Source organism: Pseudonaja textilis, chromosome 1, assembly GCF_049901715.1.
Source record: "Pseudonaja textilis isolate UNSWEBS1 chromosome 1, rPseTex1.2, whole genome shotgun sequence".
In the NCBI taxonomy this organism is placed as follows: domain Eukaryota; kingdom Metazoa; phylum Chordata; class Lepidosauria; order Squamata; family Elapidae; genus Pseudonaja; species Pseudonaja textilis.
The window spans coordinates 280,104,875-280,131,649 of NC_141990.1; the positions used below are offsets into that span (position 1 = coordinate 280,104,875).

The following is a 26,775-nucleotide window of genomic DNA, read 5'->3' on the forward strand; positions in this document are numbered from 1 at the left end:
TCACCATTTTAAGAAGATATTGTTCTAAAGATTCTACTGTTGCCAAAGGCTCCATTTTCAACATTCGACCCGTTCTGTCTATCAAAGCTGTTTCCCCAGAAGCACGTTCCAAGCGAAATCGTAGCCGTCTTGTTAATATCTATGAAAATGTAACAAAGTTTTACTTTAAATTAATGAATTCTGAAACTTGGAATTTTAAATTAAAGCAAATATTCCTATATTGGCAAATAATTTTAGTACACATTACACACATATATCAAAATGATAGTTTGGATGTAATGCCCTTTTCTGAAATAATGAAGAAATCTGTTGTTGGTTTGTGCTCCAAGCTTGACGATTTGGTTGCAAACGTCTGGTCCCCATTTGAGGAGACATCTTCAGTGTGCTTGTCTAGGGGAGCACCGGTCTTTAAATACATTTCTGAGTCCTGATCTGATTTCGGGTTGTATGATTAGTTGGCTGTAGTTGCTGAGTCATAGTCCATGGTTTTAAGTACCATCTGTGTGATGTAAATTAGTACTGGTGTTGTTGTTCGGATGTCTTCCAAGGATGTCATGGTCTGGTTTCAGGTTGACTGGATCAGCTGTGTGTGATGGATGTGGTCTGATTTCTTATGAACTGTCGAGTTATAACTTTGTTTGCAGTGTGGCTGTTCATTGGTCTTTAAATGCTGCCTTCGGGATTGTGGTTGATGTTCTTCTTTCATTCTAAGTGGTTGGTAGATTGGGTCAATGTCAATGTGTCTGTTTATAGCTTAGAATGAAAGAACAACATCAACTACGATCCCGAAGGCAGCATTTAAAGACCAATGAACAGCTACGCTGAAAACAAAGTTATAACTCGACAAATCACAAGAAATTGGACCACATCACATGCAGCCCAACACCAAATCAGTTCTTCTACACTAACCAAAGAACTATAACAACAAATGTTGTTGTTTGATCTAACATATCTCTTCCAAATATACTGCCCAAGGAGATTCTATCGTATGCTCCAATAATAAATATTGGCAATTAGCTGAAAATTAGCCAAAACATGTAATTCGGAGAGATTTTTTTTTAAAAAGGGAACTCAACAATAAGGGTCTCTTGCACCTCAGCTGATTGTAAATATGAATTCATCAATGTGCCTACTGATCTGGCTAATCTTGTTCATCTGCTTTTATAAAACAAAAAAAGGGCAAGGACAAGGATCCTAGTCTCATCTTCAGGCTGTATAAATGGAAAAATATCAACTCTAGATTAAAAAAAAAAAGGGCAAATTTATATTATCTGGAAATTTATCAGCATCCAAATCAGTTTTTCTTACAGACTGGCAGTTAAGAATGAGGCCCTATATAATTCCCAAGTTATGGAATGCACTTGTGCAGGAATTGCACCTGGCCTACCCACTCTTTCTTTCAGAATCAAATCTCTTGTTTTTTTTTTTTTTTCATATAAATTTTATTGAATTTACAATTAAAAAAATAACATAACAACATTACATAAGAAACAGAGAGAGAAAAAGAAGAAAGAAAGAAGAGAAAGAGAAAAGAAAAAAAAAAAAAAACGCTCGGTCTTGCGACCGAAAAAGGAGAAGAAGAAGTATAAAAGAGAGAAAAACAAAAAACAAAAAAACAAAGAGACGGAAGAAAAAAGAAAATACGTTAAAACCAGACAAATATTCTTTTTGACAGTCTACAAGATCCAATTCTCCTACCTTACTTTAAATATACACATCTTATCGCTATTTATGGATATTTATGCTTATTTATGCTCATTAAACAGTTTATCTCTGATATAACCAATTATACCATGCATTCCAATTATTATCAAATGCTGAAGACTCTTTATTTTTAAGAGCTATGGTTAAATTGTCCATTTCTGCGCAGTCACATATTTTCTGAATGACCAATTGATCTGTAGGTAAACGGGATGATTTCCAGCACTGGGCAAATGCTAATCTGGCCGCAGTTAGAATATGAATTATTATGTATTTCGTCTTTTTAGGAAAATGTTTATCAGAGATCCCTAGTAGGAAGAACTCTGGTTTGTATTCAATTTGATCTTTGGTTATCTCCTCCAGCCATTTTCTAATTTTTGCCAGTATTTCTGGGCTTCTTTACAGGTCCACCACATATGAAAGTAGGTTCCCTCTATGTTTTTACATTTCCAACATTTTGGACTAGAGTTTGGGTTCATTTTCGCTAACCTCGAAGGGGGTAAGTGCCATCTATATAACATTTTATACATATTTTCTTTGTACGCATGCAGATTTCGTAATCTTAATGATTCTATTCCAGATCTTTTCCCATTCTGTTAATGTAATGCTTCTTCCAATATTCCTACTCCACATTATCATGTTCCCTTTCACTATCTCTTGCTCTAATTCTACCTCCAATAAATATTTATAAAATTTAGAAATATTCTTTTTATTTGATCCTAATAAGATTTTATCTAAGTGTTGTAATTTGCTATAAATTCCAAACTCTTTGATATCTTGTTTGTATCTACTATGGATTTGTATATATAACCACTGATCAATTTTAAATCCCTGTTCCTGTAAGTCCTGTCGAGTTCTTAGTTTCCCTAAAGGATCTAATAAATCTTTATATTTAGTCATTTTGTTATATCCAAATTGTTGGGATGAACCATTGCCTCCATTGTTGAAAGCCAAATCGAATTTTTAAATAATGTTTTTACATATTTTTTCCAATTAGTTAATAGTGAATCTCTAATAAGATGTCTATGAAAGTACGCCTGTTTAGTTTTCCCCACATCCCATAGAAATGCGTGCCATCCTCTCTGAAGGTCGTGCCCTTCCAAGGCTAGAGTTCTTTTATTCCGTAAATTGACCCAGTCTTTTAACCATAGTAAGTTGGCTGCCCAATAATATAATTCCCAGTTTGGAAGCGCTAGCCCACCTCTACTTTTTGCATCTTGTAAGGCCTTAATACTGATTCTAGCTTTTTCCCTTGCCAAATAAATTTAAGAGTTACCTTATTTATATCATCAAAAAAATTTTTGGTAATTTTATTGGGATTGTCTGGAATAAGTAAAGGAGTTTTGGTAAAATGTTCATTTTGATTGTGGCAATCCTGCCCAGTAAAGAAAGCTGCAACTTATTCCAGGATTCTAGATCTTTCTTAATTTGCTGTAACAGTTTATCATAATTATTCTCTTTGAGTGATTTACTATGTGGTGTTAACCATATGCCTAAATATTTGACCTTTTTGTTACCTGTATCCCCATGGTTTTTCTAATTCTTTCCTCTGGTTCTCTGTTAGATTTTTAGTCAGTAATTTCGTCTTATTTCTGTTGATCTTTAGTCCTGCTACTGAACCATATTGTTCTAGTTCTTTTATTAGATTATGTCCTTTCTCCATGGGATCCTCTAGGAAGAAAACCATATCGTCTGCAAACGCCTGTAATTTATATTCCTCTGCCTTGACCCTAACCCCTTGAATTTCAGGATTTTGTCTTATCCGCGTTAACAATGATTCTAAAGCAAATATAAATAAGAGGGGTGAGAGGGCAACCCTGTCTAACGCCCTTTTCAATGCTTAGTGGGCCTGTTTGTTCACCATTAATTAGTATATTGGCTTGTTGGGTATTGTAAATTGTTGTGATAATATTCTCAATTTAGTGCCCAGATTCATGTTATAGATTTTTTGTATTAAGAAGTGCCAATGTAAGTTATCGAATGCTTTCTCCGCATCTAGAAACAAGAGTGTAAATTGTTTCTCTGGATGAGCTTCATAATATTCTAAGGCGTCAATAACGGTTCTTAAATTGTTTTTAATTTGGCGGAATGGAAGGAAACCATTTTGGTCTTCATGAATGTATAAATTTAAAACTTGTTTTACTCTATTCGCAATAATTGAGGTAAATAATTTATAATCGGCATTTAAAAGTGAGATTGGTCTATAATTGTTGATATATCTGGCATCCACATCCTCCTTGAATTAACGCAATCAACGCCTCCCTCCATGAGTCTGGCATTTTGGCAGCCGAAAGTACTTCATTAAACACTTCCAGCATCAGAGGCCCTACTAAATCTAATGTGGCTTTATATAATTCTACTGGAATCCCATCTGGACCAGGGGATTTATTATTACATTGATTTTCCATTGCAGATTTTAACTCAGACCATGTAATATCCTTATTTAGTAATTCTTTGTCTCCTTCCCCTATTGTTTTATCATTCGTATTCTCCAGATAAGTTCTTATTTTATCCTCATTGATTTCTTCTTTTTTATATAATCTTTGGAAATAGTTTAATATAATATCCTTTTCTTCTCAATCTCATGTTGTGGGATGCCTTTCTCATCTATTAATTGGTGTATCAATCTCTTTTCTTTTTCTTTTTTAAGTTTATAAGATAGCCATCTTCCTGGTTTATTGGCGTGTTCAAAATAATTTTGTTTGGACCTTCTCAAGCTAACTTCTAATTTATCTTGTTCAATTAAATTCAGCTTATGTTTGGCTAGTATTAACTGATTTTGTAGTCCTTGGGTCTTAGGGGTTTTTGTAATTGTGTTTCTAAGTCTTGGATTTGTTGTTATGTAGCGTTTTGTTGGGCATAAATTCTCTTGTTTCTCATAGCATTATAGGAAATTGTTGTGCCTCTTATAATTGCTTTCATAGTATCCCAAATGTTCTGTTTTGAAGTTGTTTCATTATTATTATCTTTTAGAAAATAATTTAGCTCCTCTTTCAGTTTATTAATATACTCTTCTTCGTTTACAATTTGGTTATTTAGTGTCCATCTTTTTTTATTCGTCTCCTATCCCTCCAAATTAGCTGTATTGGGTTATGATCAGCCCATTCATTCGGTAGAATTTTGATTTCTTTTATTTCATTAGCCAAGTCCAAATCCATCCAAGCCATATCTATTCTGGTCCAAATCTTATGTGGGTTAGAATAATATGTAAATTGTTTTCCTTCAAGATTCCGTTCCCTCCATAGATCTTTTAAATTTAACTCTCTCAACATTTCCTTACATGCTGCAGAGAGTTCCCTTTTCCCCTTCTTGTTTTTCCCCATATTACTATGGTCTTTCTGGTAGTCTGCAATGGAGTTAAAATCGCCAATCAAGCAAATGTTTCTTTTTTCAAAGCCTACTATTTTTTGGTGAAGGTGTTTAAAAAATTTCCCCTGGTCATCATTTGGGGCATAGATTGCTACAAGTAAAAATGTGATGTGGTTTATCCAAACTTGTATAACCAGAGTTCTTCCCTCGGGATCCGACCAGATTAGTTCTCTTGTTTTTAATGGTTAAATATCTGCACTTATTTAAATGTTTGTCTTTGAATTTGTATATTTAAAAAAAATCATTAAAAAAAATCTGCCGTTAATAGTAAATTCCTCTACAACATGACATAGTAGATTTTCATAGGACTGCAAAATTACCTGCAGATTATAGGATGATCCCGGTGAATCATACAAATGTAACGGAAGCCGTTCAATAGATTCCAGTACTGCTATCAATTTCCGAATTAATGCAACTGCCGGACGACTATGATCAAAGAGAAAATAAGCACTATAAAATATTTGGAGAATATATTATTTAAAAAATGAATTCAAATTAGACACAGTGTATACAATATACCAAAGTATCAAACTCCATTTATTAGAAAATATTGTTTGCCTAGATAAACATGGGGAATCCAAAATAATGTTGTTGTTTTTTAAATGGCAGTTCTCTGCTAAGTACATGTTAAACTGTAGCAATAATTCATATATACTGGGAAGGAGAAAAGCACTGCTCTAAGAAATGGGCAAATTCAATCAATCATTGGCTAATAATTTTTTGGGGGTGATATCATACAATATGTGTTTGTTTTTAGTGTTGGAAACATTATAAAATGTTTGTCATGTCATAGTACATTTGTAATATGTTCAGCGACTTTAAGTTACCTTTCATCATCTTCATTTTCACTGAAAGCTGTTTTGAACACATTTATTCTTTCCACTAATTGACTACAGTCTTGTTTCAAATCGTAATCCATATTCTAAGATAAGAAAACACTATTTAATGCTAGTAAAAAATAACAGGCCACATACTAAGTGTGAATGAAGCTTAATATCATAGAGCATATATCTGAATTGGTTAGAGCCACATATGCTATTAAAATTTAGAGTTTTTTGCCTTATTATGTTAACCCAGGCATTTATAAATATTTCACATGCTTTGCACAATGCTTTTTCAAATTGCAAAATCTTGAGAAAATACTAAATATACTCAAGGAAACAACTACACGAAATCTTTTATATTCAAAGAAAAAAATAATATATACTGAAAATGATTTTTTAAAAAGAAAATAATCTACTTTATATATTAAAATTATCACTAATTACTATTTAGTAATATCATAAAACACTGAAAACCAGTCATTACAAAATGTTATTGTAAAATATCACAAAATCTCTGCCTGTAATACATATTGCTTCATTCTTTGATTAGTAGAAAGTACAGCTACAGTCCTTGACTTACAACTGTTCGTTACAATGTTGCTTAAAATATGACTTACGATGGTTTTTCACACTTACGACCTTTGCAGCATTCCCACGGTCATGTGATCAAAATTCAGATGATTGGCAACTGACTCATATTTACAACAATTGCAGTGTCCCAATGTCATGTGATCCCCTTTTATGACCTTCTGACAAGCCAAGTCAACGGGGAAGCCACATTCACTTAACAACTATGTTAGTAATTTAAGAATTGCAGTGATTCACTTAACAAATCTGGCAAGAAATGCAGCAAAACTCACTTAGCAGAGGTCTCATTTAGCAACATAAATTTTGGGCTCCATTGTGGTTGTTAATTGAGAATTACCTGTATTGTCTTTTCATAGCAGGCCACACATTTCCAAAAGCTACTTCTTAACATCTGGAATAATATCACTTCCCCAATTTCTCAATATAATTCTTTTATCCACCCACATCATGGCACAATATGCAAACGATGTCACTAATTCGGAATGTAAGAGTGTTTTATGCACGTACAGTCAAAGATGAGTATAGAGGAGCTTATTTAGTTTGTCAACTCCAGAGAGGAAATTTGGGGGTAATCGTATTGAAAGACTTTTCATCTCAAAATTCCTTAGCACTAAAAGGGTCCCCAAAGCCATGTCAAGCATAAACAATCTCTTATGTCATTTAGGAAGCCCTAGAATAGTCTCCAGGGGCAAGCCATGTTAAATCTATTAATCAAATTGAAAGACCTCTCTGGCCAAGATATGACTTCAGAGAAACCTCCCAATAACACAATAACAGATCTGCAATGTCTGTATTCATGAAAAATACCAAAAATATGTCCTACCATGTAGATTTAACTGATTTAACACAGATCTATAGCTTTTATAACAATCATCTAGGTCTAAGCCAATTGCCATTATATTATCTAATGCAGAAAGCCTTTTGCAAGACTAATAAAAATGACTGAAAATGTAAACTAAAATATATACAAGTAGTTCTCAATATACCACAATTGAGCCTAAAATTTCTGTTGCTAAACAAAATAGTTATTAAGCGATTCTTTTCAACAGGCCTGTCTTGCCACAGTTGTTAAGTGAATCACTGCAGTTATAAAGATAGTAATACGGTTGTTAAGTGAATCTGCTTCCCCGTTGACCTTGCTTGTCAGAATGTTGCAAAAGACGATCTCATGACCCTGGGACACCACAACCATCATAAATACATGCCACTAAATGAATGGTTGTAAGTTGAGGACTACCTGTATGTATTTGGACCAAACATTCCATATAGATTAATACAGAATGTTTTAGAAATCATGGGACATTTTACTAAGGAAAAGAAGCAAGAGAAAGTATCTTCTTGTTTTTGGTCTTTTCTACAGCAAAGTTCTAAACAATTTCTGTATTGCCTAGGATACTTAGAAATTTATACTGGCCGCATATAATGGTTGTTGATAGATAAACCTGCCCCAAATTTTAAAAAATTAAACAAATCTATTGCTACATGAAGATAGATATTTTTATTTAATAATTTTTTTTATATTCCACCCTTTTTAAAAAGGTGTTGGAAGTTATCATTTCTGCATTCTACCAACAAGTTGGTAGGAAAATAACTGATGTAGGTCAACAGTATATTTATAGCTGAGTGAAAATTTGGATTCTGCTTTTCCGAATCCAATACTATACTAGTCCCGAAATAAACTTACATTATTCAGTACAGTAAGGAGAGCTTGCACCAAGCCACTGCTGCACATTTCATATGGTGAAATTGTAGTTTCATCCTTTAGCAGGACAATTAAATTTTCCAGGGCAGTCTTCATTAAATCTCTCCAAGTGTTTTCTCCCTCAATAAACTAAAGGAGAATGAAGTAATAATTCTTCCATTAATGACACATTATTCTACACAGATGGTCAAATCACACATATAAGAATTTTACAGGAACAGTTTTCATATACGTGGAATATTTTGTGCCGCCTAAATATAACTTAGATTAAGTATTAAAAGGTCAGAAAAATGCTACATTGTATCTCCCCAATATATTGGCATTTTATATAATCAAGAGACTTTCATGATATTTTATGGAACCAGGAATCATGAATAAAACATAAACAGCATTAATTGGAAAAAAAACCCTCTGATCAAGATGAAGTTACAACAATTCAACCCTCCTGGCTTGATGGAACAAGGTTTGCACCAGTTTTCTAAAATTCAAGAGAAAGGGTGGCATTCTGTACACGGAAGAGGGATGCTATTCCAGAAAAATTGGGACAGCAATGAAGAAGGCCTGTGAAGGAGTTATCACGGCACCTCTTACAATATAAACAAGTATTTCTGGGTGTACCTATCACTTTAAGTTGATGGATGAGGTACATATAGCTCATAAATATTCTTAATGGCCGCCCCATGTAGAATGTTACAACAGTTCAATAGAGAGATGATTAAGACACAAGTGAGTGTAAGTAATGCCTGCCATTCCAGGAAAGGTGACAACATGCACACAATATGAAGCTATATAAAGGTTGTCTTGGCCACAGCTGCTGCTTGCCCCTCGTGCATGAACTGTGAGTCAGCAAGAGTCCCAAACTTTAAACCCAGCATAATTGTGACTCAGGCAACATAGAAATGTAATAAACAAATAAACATTGTTCAAACTTGTATAATTTTGCTAGAAAGAGTAAGCGTAGAAACCTGTCTGCTGGGCTGAATGTCACTCAGTTCTTTTCCATCCAGATCTGGACATTTTACCAGCATTGTTTATTCAGCCAGGGACCAAGATATACAATTGGGTATAATTGAGGTCTTCAACACCCTCAATTAATGAGCTATTAATGGGCTCAATCCTCCGCCCAAGAACTCTTATTTCAAAGCGGATAATAATTATATTATAAATTCTCCCAGTCCTAACAGTTTTAGACAGCCCAGAAGAATAACATTATTGAGACTACTTTTACCCAGTCCTCCCAGAGATCGGCACTGTGGTTAACGCCTTCTTCATGCTAAACCCAGGCTGAAATGTTTCTATTTTTGCAATAACAGTCCAATTACTTCTTTTGAAACCCTCTCCTAAAAAAGTGGACATTGGAAATAGGTCACTATTTGTCCAGTATATTTGAGTTGAATGGTGACTTCTTGTAACGTTCCATCTCTCAAATTAAAATTCTATTGGTGATATTTCCAAGATATCCAACCCATGCAATGAGTGGCTAGTGGTTGAGAAAGAGAATTAAGTTTGAATCAAGGGAATGCCAACCAAAAAACAACTATGTCAATATTTCATTTCACTCATGAAACTTGCCTGTCTGTTCGTATGAAGTTCCCATGAAGACTCTAATTGAGTTGCTATATTCCTGAGCGTTACGACTACACCTCTAGGCATACTTTCGACTGCTTTAAAATGGTCGTCATATAAGTCTCTGGCCATAGTTCGTACCTGATTATTTAGAGATACAAAAATACATTCACATATACATTAATAATTTTCTGAGGTTTCTGGATATGTTTTGTTTACAAAATAGTAGGTAAGAAAATTATTTCTTAGCAAACAGTAAGTCAAACTGTCAATGAAATCTGGTTATGCATAATCAGCATATTAATACACACTGTGCAATCACTCCAGTGATGGGATTCAAATTTTTTTTACTACCGGTTCTGTGGGCGTGGCTTGGTGGGCATGGCAGGAGAAGGATACTGTAAAATTTCCAGTCAGAGGGGGTATTTGCCAGTTCTCCAAACTATTCAAAATTTCCACTACTGGTTCTCCAGAACTGGTCAGTACCTGCTGAATACCACTCGCTTAGCTCCTCTCGTTACAAGATATATTAATCAATTAAAAACAGATCAGACTATGTCTGAATTAAAACTCTTAATTGCCAATCACCTAACAATATTGAAAGGCTGCCAGTTAGTTTTAGATTCCAGAGAATGATAAGCCAGGAACTTCAATTTTAAATTCCAAAGAGTCACAAACCATGAATTATAATATGGATTAATCTTTAAAAAGGTTCAGTTCAGAGTCCCAGTGAAATTTTACAAACAACAGCACTTTTTCTAGACTGGTCACCATCAACATCTGTGAAATGCCTCTTCCAGAGATGTCTGAGATTGTAGTTAAAAATATTTTATACTTTAAAAAAAAACCAAAGATGTTGAAAAAACTTTACTTTTTCATTTTAGCTTTGTTGATTTTTAAAGTTTTTCTACATTTAATTTTTTACAAAAGTCATCTTGAATTCAGATAGAAAGCTGGTTTGAAAATAAAACCATAGAAACTATGTGTAATTGTGAATATGGGACATAAAATTATTAAATTGTAAATAACATTTCTGCAAATTGAGAACACCACGTTCTACAGGTGTTATTTATAACATAGTCTCTCAATGAAGTCAATGACTTTTTTCCCCAGATCTCTTCTTTTATGGGAAAGAACCAGACACTGCACCTTTGTCTCTAACTAATCATCCCCAAAATGGCTATAGCACTACTATGATGGATATATGAAAGCTCTGCTGCTTCTGATGGTTCTTGTCACGCACCTGAAGATAATGTCTTAGAAACAGATAATATTGTGTTTCTAGTTGATATATACCTATACAGATACGTTATATGTTATAACAGGCACTGTTTCAGTTTAGCCCTATTCTTTACTCCTGAGATATTATATCCATTTTTTAAAAAATCAGTAAGTTTTTTTCTCTTTCATAGCTGAAGTTATTATTTAATTTGATTTAAAATATAGGCAGGCTTACCATTTGAAGTATATCTGACTAGCAAACAGTATATATAAGGAATAGTTAAAAATGAAGACATTTAAACTATTTTAAATTGGCAGAAATTATCCTAACCTTTTGTTTTGTTTTTTCCAACTTGGATTTTAGTTTTCTGCCCCGTTTTCCAGTCCAACCAGTCACAAATTCTGATCCTGAAAAACAACAGCTAAAATTTAGGTTACCACTGAACCCCAATATAATACAGTTAAGTCAGACTCCTGTTCAGATGAAGTTTGCATAATCGAGAATCATTCCCTCAATGTACATAATTCTGGATTTTTTAACCCACTGTTATACACTGCTCAAAAAAATAAAGGGAACACTTAAACAACACAATGTAACTCCAAGTCAATCACACTTCTGTGAAATCAAACTGTCCACTTAGGTAGCAACACTGATTGACAATCAATTTCACATGCTGTTGTGCAAATGGAATAGACAACAGGTGGAAAGCATAGGCAGTTAGCAAGACATCCCCAATAAAGGAGTGGTTCTGCAGGTGGTGACCACAGACCACTTCTCAATTCCTATGCTTTCGGACTGATGATTTGGTCACTTTTGAATGCTGGCGGTGCTTTCACTCTAGTGGTAGCATGAGGCAGAGTCTACAACACACACAAGTGGCTCAGGTAGTGCAGCTCATCCAGGATGGCACATCAATGCGAGCTGTGGCAAGGTTTGCTGTATCTGTCAACGTAGTGTCCAGAGCATGGAGGTGCTACCAGGAGACAGGCCAGTACATCAGGAGATGTGGAGGAGGCCGTAGGAGGGCAACAACTCAGCATAACCTAATCTGAAGAGAGATACCCCCAAAAAACCAAGACACAGAACAAGACAATGGTATCGCACTCCTCCCCTACAACAAAGGCACCACAGATAAAATCAGCAAAATTCTCCACAAACACAATATCAGCACAGCCTTTGGCACGGACCAAAAAATAGCCAACATCCTAAGAAACCCCAAAGACAAGATCCAGCTAGAAAACCAAGGAGTTTATGAAATACCATGCAACAATTGCCCAGCCACGTACATTGGACAAACCAACAGGAGAATAAATGCACGCATTGCAGAACACAAAAACGCAGTCAGAAAAGAAGAAAATATTTCCTCCCTCTTCCATCACCTTAAAGCCACAAGACATGAAATTAATTTCAAAGGAACCAAATTAATATCCAACACTGAACACTCCAGCAAGAGAATAATCAGGGAAGCCATCGAAATACAGAAACACCCCCATAATATGAATAAATGGGATGATACCTCCCGCCCACCAGACATCTGGAAACTAGTCCTCCCCAACAAACGAGTCCCAGCCACGAAAACCAACACCAGACCCAAAAAGACACGGGACACCACCGCCAATCCCCCTCATCAGACCCAGGCCCAAACCCATCCTATAAACCAAGGACAACCACCATCCAGAAACCAGACCATGGCTGCTTCGCCAGCTGTCACACCCCCTGACCCCAAAACCAAACAAGCTGACACACGCCAAGAACACAAACCCAGACCCCAAACTTGAAGCCAGACCAAAACCCAGAATGCTACATCACAGCCACCTGCTCAGGATATCACATCAGAAAACTCAGGAAATTACACCACAAGAACTCAAGAAGTTGTAACACAGCAAACGACCCAAGAAATCACAGCACAAGACCAAGGATACCACAGCAATAAAACTCACAAGGTCATCACACAACCCATTACCCAAGTCATTACAACACAGGAGGCTAATGGAAAAGAGATCAAAACACAAACAACCCAGGAGATTACAACGCAGGGCCCAGGATACCACAACAAAAGAACTTGCAAGCTCATCACACAACCCATTACCCAAGCTGTTAAAACACAGGAGGCTAATGGAAAAAAGATCACCACAAAACAAACAACCCAGGAGATCACAGCACAAGATCCAGGATATCTCCACAACAAAACTCACAAGGCTATCACACAGCCCATTATACCAACATCAACTCCATCAACCAATCAAGAGGCAGCAGCACAGCCAACCAGCCCAGAACACCAGCGCACCCTCCCCCCTCCCACTGATAACACACTGCTTGCACTGGCACAAAGCCGAAAGCACCAGCCTGAGGATAATATATAATATTCATTATATAAAACTGCATACTCACCTAAAGAAGTTTCAGCTGTAAATGAGTGCTTAGTTCCTCTATTGGACTCAAAAACAAAACCTGGTAGATCTTCTTTTAAGATTGTAGCTTGCTGACCATCTGAATTATGAATAGCAATTTCTCCTTCCTTTAGACAGGTAAGAGACCAATTTCCTACTGTAAGTTTAGAAGGTCCTGGGGCTGATAAAATTGGCTGGCTGGTTGTGGATGGCTTTACCTGACTTCGAGCCCGCTGTAACTTCTCTAAAAATTCACTTCGGCTTTCTATTTAAAAAGAATAAAAAAATTAATTTATATTTTATTTAATACTTAATTTAGTTTCCATGAAAGAATGTATCTCATGAAACAAGTGCAGATTTAGATTTTGGATTCAAGTTCTCAGGACTGTTTACACACTGATCAGATAATAAAGCAGTTTACAATAATGAAACTTAAGAGGGGCAATATAACATTAACATGCTTTGGAAAATGTACTGGAAAAAATTAAATGCAATCAATCTATTTTTAAAACAATCAAAGAAACCAAATTAGGCAGTTGAACATTTACTAACAGAAACCCCACCATTTTTCTTCATTTTTCTATGATTGATATTAAAAGGAAGCATTTAAATTCTGAAAGAAGGATTGGATAGGGCAAGAAATTAAAGGAGAAAATCTAAGATATTTCACAAGTGTCATCTTCTTGTGAGAAGCATTTAGAATTATTTAGAATTATTTAATCTGCTACAATAGCAAACTATATCAATGTAATATGCTGCATAATTGCATAAAATTTGTTTTGTACTTATATTTTCACTACAGCACAAATCTTAAAAACTACCTTTCTCTTTCTCTTCCATAAAATATATTCTCAAAAGATTGTATTATCCAAGTTCATTCAACATTCATTAAAACACTTAATCCAACTAAGAATCAATCATGCCCCAAGTACTTATGTTTAAGTACCTTAATCACGATGATTCCTACCCAAGCCCACACTATTATTCCAAGAATCAGTAGCACAATGTAGACATGTGAAAATACACACGTACACTTCCAGCATAAAGGCGAAACCTTTATACTGAACACCTCCACCCCAAGAAAAAATTATGGGGAATCTGAAAGCAGGATTACACGGCCTACAAATGGCTTCCAATGTGATCTACTTGCTGTGAAGATCTTCCACTTGTTTTCTACCCTGGAAGCTGCTGGACTATTGTTGGTTGTTGTTGTTATTTTAATTACACAGATTTTTTTTTATTTCTAAGGAACCTTTGAAGGATTTATAATTTACTCTGGTTTTGGTGATCTGTTTTCTCTTTCAGAGAAACACTTAAAGATGCCCATTTTTGACAAGATTCATGCACAGGATTAAAGGATAAAGGACTGTATTAAATCCAGCTTAATCGGAATGAACAAAGACATAAACCCACCCGAAAGGAATTGAAAACATATTCCAAAGTATGCAAAAATGCAATGAAAATACTTCTCAGGACTAGAAAAAATGTGCCAAATTATGACACAGTTATTCCATTCAGACATACCGATTCCCTGATCCAGCCAGTTGAGTATAGCACTAGCCTTGAAGCTAGTTGGCTGCTCATACACACTCACACTCCAGCACCATCTTGGGGATTAAAGTATTTCCTAATATTTCTAAAGCTGAATTCCGTTATCAATCACAAACTTATTCAGAATGAATCCTCACAGTATTCTTTTAGCTTCACATCATGGGAAAAGTCATTTCCTGAGAATTTGAATCTTAAGTTATTGTACAGCAATCCTATAGTTCCGTTGCACACTATTTTTACTATTACTTCCTTATATTTAAAAATTAGTTGTTGCAATTATAAAAAACTACTAAAAGGAGACAGCAGGCAATATCTATTAAGTTTAAAAACTACAGACAGCTTAGTAAAATTCAGTGTGAAACATTTCTGCTGAATGTCTGTCACAATTTCAGTTTGGCTGAGGAAGTTTATACTACTTGTCACACATACATGCATTTCATTCTGCTAGCCAGATGCAAGCCACATCATTCCAATTTCTAAACCTGGAATGCAGTTTACCATTCTTACGCATTACCCTTTAATGATTGTTTAATATTAGTATGCATGGAAAAGAATGAAAACATGAAGCTACGATGTTCACTGAACAGAGTTACTAGAAGTTACTATTACATGCCAATTTGACAAAAGCATCACTGACCACCTTCCACCTGTTTACATCCTTTACTATTTAGGGAGGCAATTCCTGTAAAACAGAACGTCTCAAAATCAAACACATAAACATAATTTGTAATTAACTCTTTAAAGTATTCCTTGATTACAAGATTGTACCTGAGCTGTCAGATCCTCCTTCAGGACTGCCACTGGAATACATTGTAGCTAGCTTCCCATCCAAAATGAATCTGAACCATCCATTGCTCCCATTTGATAGTTCCAAGGCTGCAGCATCACTCCAAATATAAAGGCAGTCCCTTCCTCTAATAATGGACCAATCTCTCCAGTGATAGGGTTTACCCTGCTGCAATTCTTTGGCATCTTCTTGAGGTTCATCTTCCTGTAAGTCAAGATTATTAAGGTACTCGAACGTACATACATTAAAAAAAATACCACCAATTTTAATGCAAACTCAGTTTGCACTTTCTGAAAGTTATAAGTACAAATTTTCAGTTTTATCAATTTTATAATAGTCTGTAAATTTAAAAAAAAGCACTAGAGGAACAGAACAGACAAAATGTATGTATCAGAAAGATTAGCATAATGTGGGTCGCCGAACCGGTAGTGACTTCTGGCTGGCCACGCCCCCAAACCAGTCACCCGGTCGCCCGATGGTCACCGCTCATTTGCTTGCTCTGCCCGGCTGCCCTCTCACCACTCGCTTGCTCTGCCAGCACGCTCGACGCTTGCGTCACCCATCCCAAGGCCATCCTTGTGGACCTGCGTGGCTGGCACCTAGAACGCAGCCGTAGTGGCGCTTTGGAGAAGCGGAGCAAAGTGACCTTGTAATTTTTACCAGCCAGCCACGGAGGAAGGTAAGGTTTCAGGCAGTCAGGAAAAGCAAAGACAAGCTGCCTAGCCAGAGCTGCCAGCGGGGGTGGGGAGGGCCAGGCTGCAGCACATGCCACACTTTATTTTCCCAGCCCTTTCCCTTTCCCTAAAAGCAGGAGGGGAGGAAGTCCGGCCCACAGCCCCTTTGTTGGACTCTTGCTTGCCGGCTTTTTCGGGTAACACAGGACTGGAGACTGGCCAGGAAGAACTCTCATAACGAGAGCGACGCTGCCAGGCACTTGGAAGTGTGTGTGTGTGTGTGTGTGTGTGTTTGTTTCAGGTGGGCGCTTGGAAGCCTGTGTGTTTCAGGTGGGTCTCCTTTCCTAGTTTTAGAAGGAGAGAGGGAAGGAGGAAGGGAAGGGATAGAAAGAGAGGGAAAGAGAGAGAGAAAGAGAGAAAGGAAGAGGAAGAGAAAAAGAGACGGAAAGAAAGAGAGAGGGAGACAGAGAGGGAAAGAGAGGGACAGAGAAAGAGAAAAGAGAGAGGGAGAAAGAGAAAGAAAAGAGAGAAGAGAAGAAAGAGAAAAGGGAAAGAAAACGATAAAGGAAGAAAAGGGGTAGACAGATGGGATGGAATGAATGGAGAGAAAGAAAGAAAGGGAGGGAAGGGGGGAGGAGAAAGTGAATGAGATATATGGATGAATGGATGGATAGATACATACATGGAAGGAGAGAGGGAAGGAGAAAAGAAAGGAGAGGAAGGAAGGACACAAACCCTGGCTTCAGAACTCTTTGAAACAGCACAGCAATCTAGGGCTGGAAGGGATCTCGGAGGTCATCTTCTAGGCCAAGGGTCTTCAAACTTGGCAAATTTAAGACTTGTGGACTTCAACTCCCAGAATTCCTGAGCTAACATGACTGGAGGAAGAATTCTGGGAGTTGAAGTCCACAGTCTTAAAGCTGTCAAGTTTGAAGACCCCTGTTCTATTCCAACTCTCTGCTCCAGCAGGAGATCCTTACAGAATCATAGAATAGCAAAGTTAGAAGGAACCTTGGAGGCCATCTAGACCAACCCCCTGCTCCAGCAGGAGACCTTATATCATCTGAATCTGGATTATTTTGGTGCCTCTAAAAGAGAGGAAAATTGGCAGAGTAGTTTATTAGGACAAGGCTGCCGTGCAGAGGAAGGCAGAGATAATCCTTCACTTATGACCACAACTGAGCCCAAAATGTTGGTTGCTAAGCAAGAGCGTTAAATGAGTTTCACATTTTACTCACTTCATGACATCTCCTGGGTCTAATGGTCATGTGCAGGCTAGGGAGGTAAATCTGAAGGCATGTGCAATGTTCTAATGTACAGAAGTTATAGTTAAATGTGTGGCAGAAAGTGGACTATAGGTATGTTTTTTCCAAATGCAATGAGGTTGAATGTGTATAGTTTTAGAAGAGCTGTGTGTGTGTACATACACATTCAGTATATATAATAGATAATGTATCTTTTTGTGTGCCTATATACACACTATACTATGTAATATGTATGTATGCATATGGCATATATACATAGGATTAAATAGTGTATTTTGGATGTTCAGCAGTAGTAAATAAATAGAGAGGGAAATTGTATCTCTTTGAGGCGAGGAGGCCAGGCCAGGCATACCTTGACGTGAGTGACGTCAAGTTGGCCACACCCACCCAATCACTACCACCAAGCCACACCCACCCAGTCACATGACCACCAAGGCACGCCCACCAAATAAGCCATGCCCACAGAACTGGTAGTAAAAAAAATTTTTATCCCATCACTGGACCAGAACTGTATCATTTACCAATCAGCACATGTCAAATGAAGTTAGAAAAATTAAGAATTTAATTATAAATGGTTCCATTAAATTGTTTACCTCTACTTACAAGCCGTGTACACATAACTGTTTCTCTAACAGACTTTATGACTAATTTCAAGAATTCTATTTCAAATCACCAGTATTTTGTTACTAAAAGTTAGGACTAATGTTCTATAGTTTAACCCAGACAACTGTAGTAACTGAATTATTTTCTTTCCCAATGGAGCTCCCTCTAAATATAACAATTAAGTAAGCATAGTTCCCTACCACAAACCGAAAACTACCCTGAGTTGTAATATAAGACTGTGCCAACACATCATAATTAAAGAAATAAACTTTCCCAAGCATGTTCTGAAAACCTAGACCTACCCTCAAAAGAAAATATGAGAAAACAACAGCTGCATAAATACAGATCCTCTTGCACAATATTTTGCCTGTAAGCAAAGCAAAGCCATTACTAGAATTCTCTGCATTTGTCACTGAATTCAATATTTCAATGTTTCAAACATTTAATAGAACATTTAATGGCTAAATATTGGATTAAATTCTTACTTTCTCTGGTTTAGACTCTTCTTCATTTTCATCATCTGAGGATGGTCCAGCCAAAGTTGATACTTTACTTATTACACCAAGTCTAGCAAGTTGGTCCAAGAAAAGATCACCTCCTTTATCCACTAAATCTCTTATGATCTGCAGAGCTAATAAATGGCCATCATCATCATCCTGCAAAAGTAACATAGGATGAAAAAACCTTCAGCAATTTCTTCATGATTTGATATACCATTAAAATTATGACAAAAATTAACATTGACTACATGAAACTGACGAACAGAAATTCTTAAACATGTTAGTAGTAATAATTATTCTAACAACCTGAATGCTAGGAATATTTTGGTACAGAGAGGCACACAAATCAAAAACCTTTGGGCTTCTTTGCAAAACAAACTAAAATAAAATTAAGTGAAGGAGAAAAAAGTTCATCTATAAGTAGTATAAAAGTAATAGCAATCCCAATTGCACAAGTAAAAGAGAATAATGGAGTTGGAAGGAACCTTGGAGGTCTTCTAGTCCAACCCCCTGCTCTTGTAGGATATCCTACCATTCCAGACAAAGGTTATCCAATCTCTTCTTAAAAACCTGAAGTGGACCCAAGGTCCACTGGAGGCAAGCCTTGTATTTTTACATGATTCTTGTATGATATATGCAAAATATAGCTAGTTCCTGTTTAGCAACCACAATTGGGACCAAGTAACGTGGTCACCAAGTGATGTAGTCATTAAGTGGAAAACCACATGACCACAACTGTGCTAATGATTTTGCTTCAGCTTTCCTTTTCCACCATTTCCCCACTCTTTGGAATGTTTGCCCAAGTGCTGTAATGATTAGCAAGAGGGGAACTGCTTGAATTTACATTCACTGGAGAGAAAGGGATTACAAGAGAGGAAATGGACACGTGGTGGGGAATACCTATTGAAAGAAATATGATAGCAGTGGCTATTTGCCTGTCAGCTTTGGATTGCTTAAGAGACAAACAAAACCAGAAAGTGTGAAAGTGATTAAAATCTTGTCAGTAGCAGTAGGGAGCGGCTAATTAAAGCCAAGAATTGAGCTTGTTATCTTGGGGTTAGCATGTTTTGGAAAAGCAGTGAGTAACAGAGAAAAAAGGCTCAAGAAAGATTGCTTGTTAAGCAATCTCTCTGCAAGAAAGGAAAAAAGAAAAAAAATGTACTATATTGGTGAACACGTGACTGAGAGATGCTTTAAAAGATCCTAAGTTTTCATCCTGGTCACAATTTCAAATAGTCGATGTCTAAAATAGTCACTAAATGAGGGCTACCTGTAAGTAGCTAAAAATGATACCTCAGATGGAATTTATCCAAATTAATTCATTGAGATCTTATTTGATTGACAGTGACTGAAATTTTATTATGTAATTTCTATATAATCATTTTGAATGTCTATAATTTTGTACTATAAAAGTATATACTTTCATAGCACAAAATTATAGACATTCAAAATGAGGTGTCAAACATTTTGAATTTAAATATAATTTTGCGCATAAAACAGCGGTTTCATATGAACACTATTTCACCATTTGAGAAGCTTAAAATACTTCCAAAATAATTGAAATTGCCTTTTTCAAACTCACTACAGGGACTTTCTCATTCATACTGATTTGCACATTGCTAAAAGAAAACAAAATGTGAAAAATGAAGTACCTCTTGATCTAGAACAGTAGCAGTGATCTCTACCAATACTGTAGGTAAATTATGTCCAACGTCTGAGTCACAGACTTCTTTGAGAAGAGCTTCAGAACAAAAGTGAATCATTTTTCTGATGAGAGCAAGACTTGCTTTTCTATACAAGAGAAAATAGCATTTTTTTAAATGAAAAGGAAAAATACTTTTGGGAATTACATACTAAGTTTTGAATTTAAAGCCAATTTACTTGCTTTGTATTATTGTCACCTGAAATCAGATATTTATCCCAGCCAGTTAAGAGCTATTATTCAGAGTCATACCATTACGATTTACTCTTCTCACACATGCCTTTATAGAGTAACATTGCAATACAAGGTGTGACAACTCAAAATCAACCTTGAGTATTAGGGTAACAATAAGCATAAGTAATATGATAATTTGAGACAATGAATCAGCAAGCTCAAAGTCTTTTTTTAGTCAAAGTAATATAAATCTGACTCTAATTTCAATTCACATCCATGTAAAGAACCTTTGCCTTCCTGTTACCTTATTGAAGGCAGCATAGTTTGCTGAAATGTTTGCGCAAACACAGGTAGAAGTCTTTTCAAGTATATTGGTGCCATTTCTGGATCACCTTTGGGCTCATTTGATTCTTCTTCATCTTTGTTAGCATCTTTCTTTTTTTTTTCATCTCCTTTGTTGACTGGACACATCCAGTCACCTACAATTTGTTGAAAGAAACTTCTATCAAAGGTTTTTTAAAAGCATTTTGATTAGTTGTACTGATTAGTGCCAACTACTGAGACATTCTGAACTGAATAAAATTTAAACCATTTTCTGAAAAATTCAGATTTGGGTATACGACAGAAATACCCCTGCTTATACCAGTTGACTATATTTGTCTGCACCTTCTGGTTCTGTTTTCAATAGTTTTTGATTCCATCAACCATACTATTTTTCTGGAACAGCTGTAAGACTTGAGGAAACTGTGTTCCAGTTGTTCCAGTGCTTCCTCAATGGATAGCTGCAGTCAATTGTACTGTAAAGTGATCTGAATAGGACTGTCTTTAAAGATGACTTAGAAACGGCATTTGATATAAAATGCAGTGATCTCTGTGTTAATGGGCATTACCTGCTAACAGCACATTATCTCTGTGTTATGGGACCTGTGTTATGGATCCGATTGTTTCTGGCTACGATTCAAAAGAATGGTTCTAACTTATAAGGCTCTCTACAGTTTGGTATTGAGCTACCTTCAGGACCATGGAATATTTGACTGGAACTGATTCTTTTGATTCTCAGATATTCCAATATGAACATCTTAGGAAAAATTACTTGTAGTTCTTTACTTCTGTAAAGTTAGAAAAACTGAGACCAGAAGGAGACATTTCTCCATAATGGTAATCCTACACTGTGGAACAACCTCTCCCAGGAAGCTAGACCAGCTCTAATAAAAATAATGATTCATATGCCACTCAACTCCCAGTTCTGACTGGGTATTTTACAATATGAATATTAAAAACATTATTTTCTTTATAGAAGCAAGTTAAAACAGAACGTTTCCGAGGCCATTTTAAATATAGTATTTTTGAGAGAATTCCATTGCTCTAAGTTACCATATTTATTTTTTGTAATAGTTATATTTTTATATTATGGGTACTAAATGTTTAAATACTTTGTAATATATACACTGCAAAGAGATGCTTTAATATAGCAGTTAAAAAATATAATGAATTTAAAAAATAAAACAAATAATTAGAAAAAAATATTTATTAGCCAATTTATACATTCAACATTTGGTACCATAAAAAGGCAATCATATTATTTTAATCATCTTGCTATGGCTGGTAATTGTACTACTATATTTGAACTGCAGCTTCAGAAATGTTGAACTGAACTAATTACGTTATACATATTATTTTTCCCCTCATAGTTCAAATCATGCAACAATCAATACCAGATGAAGATTCATAATTCCTATGTTGTTTTAGAACTGCCAAGGCAATGGTAGATAACCATGATTGGGACAGTCAGTATTTCAAACTATAAACAATAACTAAATCAGTATAATTATGTTTTAAAATACGCTAACCAAATGCATTTTGATATTCGCATATTAACGCTGAATTTTAAGAAAAACAGACTGGCAACTTTTCACACAAACCTGGAGACTGAAGAATGGCGACTACTTCACTATGCCCTCTTTCACGAGCTTTGTCCAAAGGAGTCTTTCCATCTTCATCTCTCAAATCTGGATTGGCACCATGTCTCAAAAGAGTCTACAAGGAATCAAATGTTTATTACTAAACTTTTATGTTGAAAATTTAATTACAATTAGATTTAATTTCTAATCATGCAATCAAAGTATTGACTTTATACAAAACCATCCTAATTAGTGGGCAATGGTATTGTCATACTTTGTGGAACAACAAAACAAAGATATAGAGTTTTTTCTCAAATAAATAAGAGAGTTGGCAATTTGGAAATAGTTTGGGATCCATGTAAAGCTTTCTTTCATGATGAAATAATAGACTGTGCTTCTTGGAAATGAAGATACATGAACCACAACACAGAAAAATCTGAAAAGAAGCATTGAAGGTATATGCCATAAAACAGACTTGGGAACCATATCATGCTTTGAGATCTACTAAGCTATAATTGGATCAAATATATGTGTTTTGCATATGGAATTATTATTAGAATGGGGAAAAACCCTGATGAATTATCAGTTTCTTATGTGAAATATCTGCAAAAAAAATAAAACATTGTCTTTGGTAAGAGAATCATTGTGAACAAATTATACTAATTATTAATTCTCATTTAATTGTATAGAAGTTATATTCTAGCCATATGGAGTGAATATTTTTAGAAACATGCTAAATTTCAGAAAATTCAAATGTACAGACAGGTTTCACACCTAAAATTACACAAAATCTTCAACCTTACTGATAAGAAAGTATCCGGAAAAGCCCTTGGGCTAAATGAAATAACAGCAGAATGTATAAAAAATTGCAAGCAGAAAGAAGCTTCTATATATTTGGAATATTTCAGATGATATATGAAAATAAATTCCTATCGCTGTAATTGTGTGAGCTAGTAAGGAATCTATCAGTGAACAAAACCAGAAGCCTGGATGAACAGGTGTATCGTGAGAGAGCAATCAATAAAACAAACAATTCTTTCAAATTATACATCACAGGAAGTATTTGATATCTTTAAATAAAATTTAGGTTCTCTTTAGAAAGGAACATTGGTAGGTTAATTTATTTCTACTGTGCATTATTTAAAAAAGCAGAGCAATGGCCACATGATTACTATGAAATTCACCTTTGCTACTTGTGGTCTTCCAAAACATGCTGCATAATGTAAAGATGATGATCTTTGACCTCTATTTACATCAGCACCCCGTTCACAGAGAAATTCAACCTGTTTTGTACAAGAAGAGCAGGTTAGGTTTACACATTCTCCCTATGAAAAGATGTTAACCCCATTATTTTATTCCATTTTTACCATTTCTTGAGTTCCAAAAGCTGAGGCCCAGTTTAAGAGAGTCTGTCCTACGTCATCCATAAAATTTACTTCAAAAGCTGTAGAAAAGGAAAAAAGACTTGCTCTATTTAATGAAACTAACACAACAAACAATAGTTTTCAGCAATTACCTTGCATATCACACAAACCTTTAAACTTTTTTTAAAAAACTAAGATATACCCCAGTATTTTTGATATGAAAATGTCATCCCGGTACTCATTTGTTTGGTACTCAATGCACTGCGATAGGAAGAGGTGGATGCCTGTGAGAATGGACAGGAAATAGGCCATGCTAGGACCTACAAAAGGAAGTAGGGGACAACCACAGATGGCAGACGGGATGTCAGCCACACTGGGAAGGTTGCTGACATAGGAAAAGGGACAGACAGGAGGTACTTCCCCGCTGAAATGGGTGACAAGGTTTCTTTGTTACTCCTTTTTAGTACAGTACTAGTTAGGCCTCCCAGCACCAATTAATGACAAGCACCGAGCTATCACTGTATCAGTCCTATTAAAAGTCCTGGTCAACTAAAAATTATACCAAACAAGAACAGTTTCCTTACCTCCTGTGTCAATAGCATCTATTAAAGCATCAGTATCTTTACTACGAATGCAATCTATCAATTGCCGATGGGAACGTTCCCCAGTACTATCCAATCTACGAAGTCCTGGGATTCTTCCTGTGGACCCAGCGCTTGATTTTGGCAACGCTTTCCGTCCTTCAAACAGTAATACCAAAAGAAGATCTACCAAACGCATGGTATCAAGTACACATCTTTCATCGCCCTGCAATGCACTTTCTATAGAATCTGGAAGCTCAGATCTTAGGAGATCCTAGAAATAATTGAAATATATCTTCAGAAGATCCAGTGAGAATATATCACCATAAAAACAAAATCTAAGCTTTTATATATAAACAACTGCAATTGGTTAACTTTTTGAATTAACAATTGAGCATTTACAATGTATAATGACAATAATATGAAAGTCATTGTTTCTAAGCTATAGTTCTGAGAATGCACATATATCTCACAAAACATTATTTTTAAACTATTAGTTAACAGTATCTCAAGAACGCTTACATGTGTTACTACGGGAGAGCCTCTGCAAAGAGTTGATAACAGGCTTACTATAGTTGACACCTGATTACTTAATTTAGAGTCTGCTGTTGCAGTTGGTGCCCCTGTGCTACTCCGGCCAGGTTTACATGCAGAAGATGGTCCTGAAGCAGTACCACCTGCTGCAGCCATACGAGATAACAACTCTTCAGTTAGTCCGTGTTTGGCTAATGGTGCTGGATCAACTCCACGGCGAGTAAATCTATCAGCTAGTGAAGCAAAACATCTCAGTGCACCATCAGAAACCTGAAGGAAATAGACACATATGATTATTCTCAAAGAACCACAAGACAAGTTCTTTATAGTAGACTATACTTCAAGACTACAGTCAGACATTCTTTAGATATTCTACTATTGCTGCAGACTATATCCTTAAAACTACTAGTTTATAGATTCACAATTGACTATGTTCAGTTACAGAATCCTTGCTTATTCCTATTATTTTTCTTGTGCCCCATTCCAACAATTCACCAAGCAAGAGACAAAAGTATTTTCCCCAAGTTTGCCCTCTAACTTTGTTCTGCCCAACAGAACATGGCCTTATTTAAATTCTTCCCAAATATCTACCTTTTTATGTGCACTGTCTTTTCTCTAATGACAAAAGAAAAAAAAAGATGAAGTCTGTTTATAATTCTCAATGTAAAGCCAATAGGATTTAAACAGCAACAGTTTCAGCTAAGACACGTATAAATCTCCAAATAACCATAAAACTGAGTGTGATACCTTAAGCCCTTTTAGCACAGAATTATTGTTGGGTTATAAGTGGAGATGAAAAAATCATGTACACCGTACAAAATATAGTAATATATGTTATAAATATTATCTTAATAAATATTCAGCAATGTTTCCAAGCTAATAACAGTTAATTTATACCTGATTAAAAGAGGAATATGGTGCAAATATTCAACTTCTTGTAATTTCTTTTATAAATTTCCAAGCATGTGGCAAGATGCACATAATTATGGAATTACACAGGTCATCAAGATTATTAACTATTTACCTGATGGTCTTCATGTTTTAATAGACTTGAGAGGGATTCAACACATATCTCTAAAGAAGAATCCTGTGGTTCCATTTTCCCACAAAGTCTGGATACCACAGCCATAGCAGAATGTAAAGTATCTTTATGAACAAGATGCCCACTATCACGAATAAATGTCAGCACACAGTTCAACCCTCCAGCTTCAAACACAGCACCAGATTCACGGGTACAGATAAGTTCCAATACCTAAATGCAAATGTAATTTTGGCATCAACTCATGGCAAAAAAACCTCCATGCAGTACTTCTAAAGTTATTGAATCAATATTTTTTAAATGAACAAGTCTTTACTACCAATCAACAGTTTTCTTTAAGGTGAAAGAACAAGTCATGTTATTAAACAGCATAGCAACTGAAATTATTTGTGTCCATATGGAAAAGATGGCAAAAGAAATGACATTAAGCTCTAAACAGAAAACATCAGCACAACATTATAGAAATGTTATAATGAAATTCTGCACTTCTGAAATCTGTAACCTTCTCAGCTGGCTTCCAACAAGCAAAGTCTATGAGGAAAGCCACATTTTTTTTTAAATAGACTTTATTGAACTTTTATTACATTAAAAACATAAGAAATATATCACTCAATAACAGCTATTTGTAGTGCTTATCATATGACAATAATTCATGCATTATTTACAGCTATTAATTTATGCATAATTACATTCTTATTCTATCTATTACTTATATTTAATAATTACCTATCTTTAATT

The 26,775-nt window shown here is 35.6% G+C and overlaps 1 protein-coding gene across 13 annotated transcripts in view; it reads right to left on the bottom strand.

The window, feature by feature from the left end:
* HECTD1 (HECT domain E3 ubiquitin protein ligase 1) overlaps positions 1-26,775 on the bottom strand; it is a 72,185-nt gene that overhangs the window by 29,387 nt on the left and 16,023 nt on the right. For 8 of the 13 annotated variants that reach the window (XM_087921855.1, XM_087921861.1, XM_087921859.1 and 5 more), the window contains exons 4-21: positions 26,023-26,250; positions 24,987-25,268; positions 24,468-24,738; positions 23,887-23,963; positions 23,704-23,802; positions 22,541-22,655; positions 20,923-21,097; positions 20,395-20,533; positions 18,728-18,898; positions 15,682-15,904; positions 15,551-15,595; positions 13,364-13,627; positions 11,303-11,379; positions 9,757-9,891; positions 8,167-8,313; positions 5,898-5,992; positions 5,391-5,496; positions 5-139 (exon numbers count right to left, since the gene is read on the bottom strand). In XM_087921855.1, coding sequence (XP_087777981.1) covers positions 5-139; positions 5,391-5,496; positions 5,898-5,992; positions 8,167-8,313; positions 9,757-9,891; positions 11,303-11,379; positions 13,364-13,627; positions 15,551-15,595; positions 15,682-15,904; positions 18,728-18,898; positions 20,395-20,533; positions 20,923-21,097; positions 22,541-22,655; positions 23,704-23,802; positions 23,887-23,963; positions 24,468-24,738; positions 24,987-25,268; positions 26,023-26,250 — 2,784 coding nt within the window. The remainder of the gene's footprint in view (positions 1-4; positions 140-5,390; positions 5,497-5,897; positions 5,993-8,166; positions 8,314-9,756; positions 9,892-11,302; positions 11,380-13,363; positions 13,628-15,550; positions 15,596-15,681; positions 15,905-18,727; positions 18,899-20,394; positions 20,534-20,922; positions 21,098-22,540; positions 22,656-23,703; positions 23,803-23,886; positions 23,964-24,467; positions 24,739-24,986; positions 25,269-26,022; positions 26,251-26,775) is intronic. The other 5 variants (XM_026710809.2, XM_026710827.2, XM_026710819.2 and 2 more) reach the window with 1 other exon arrangement.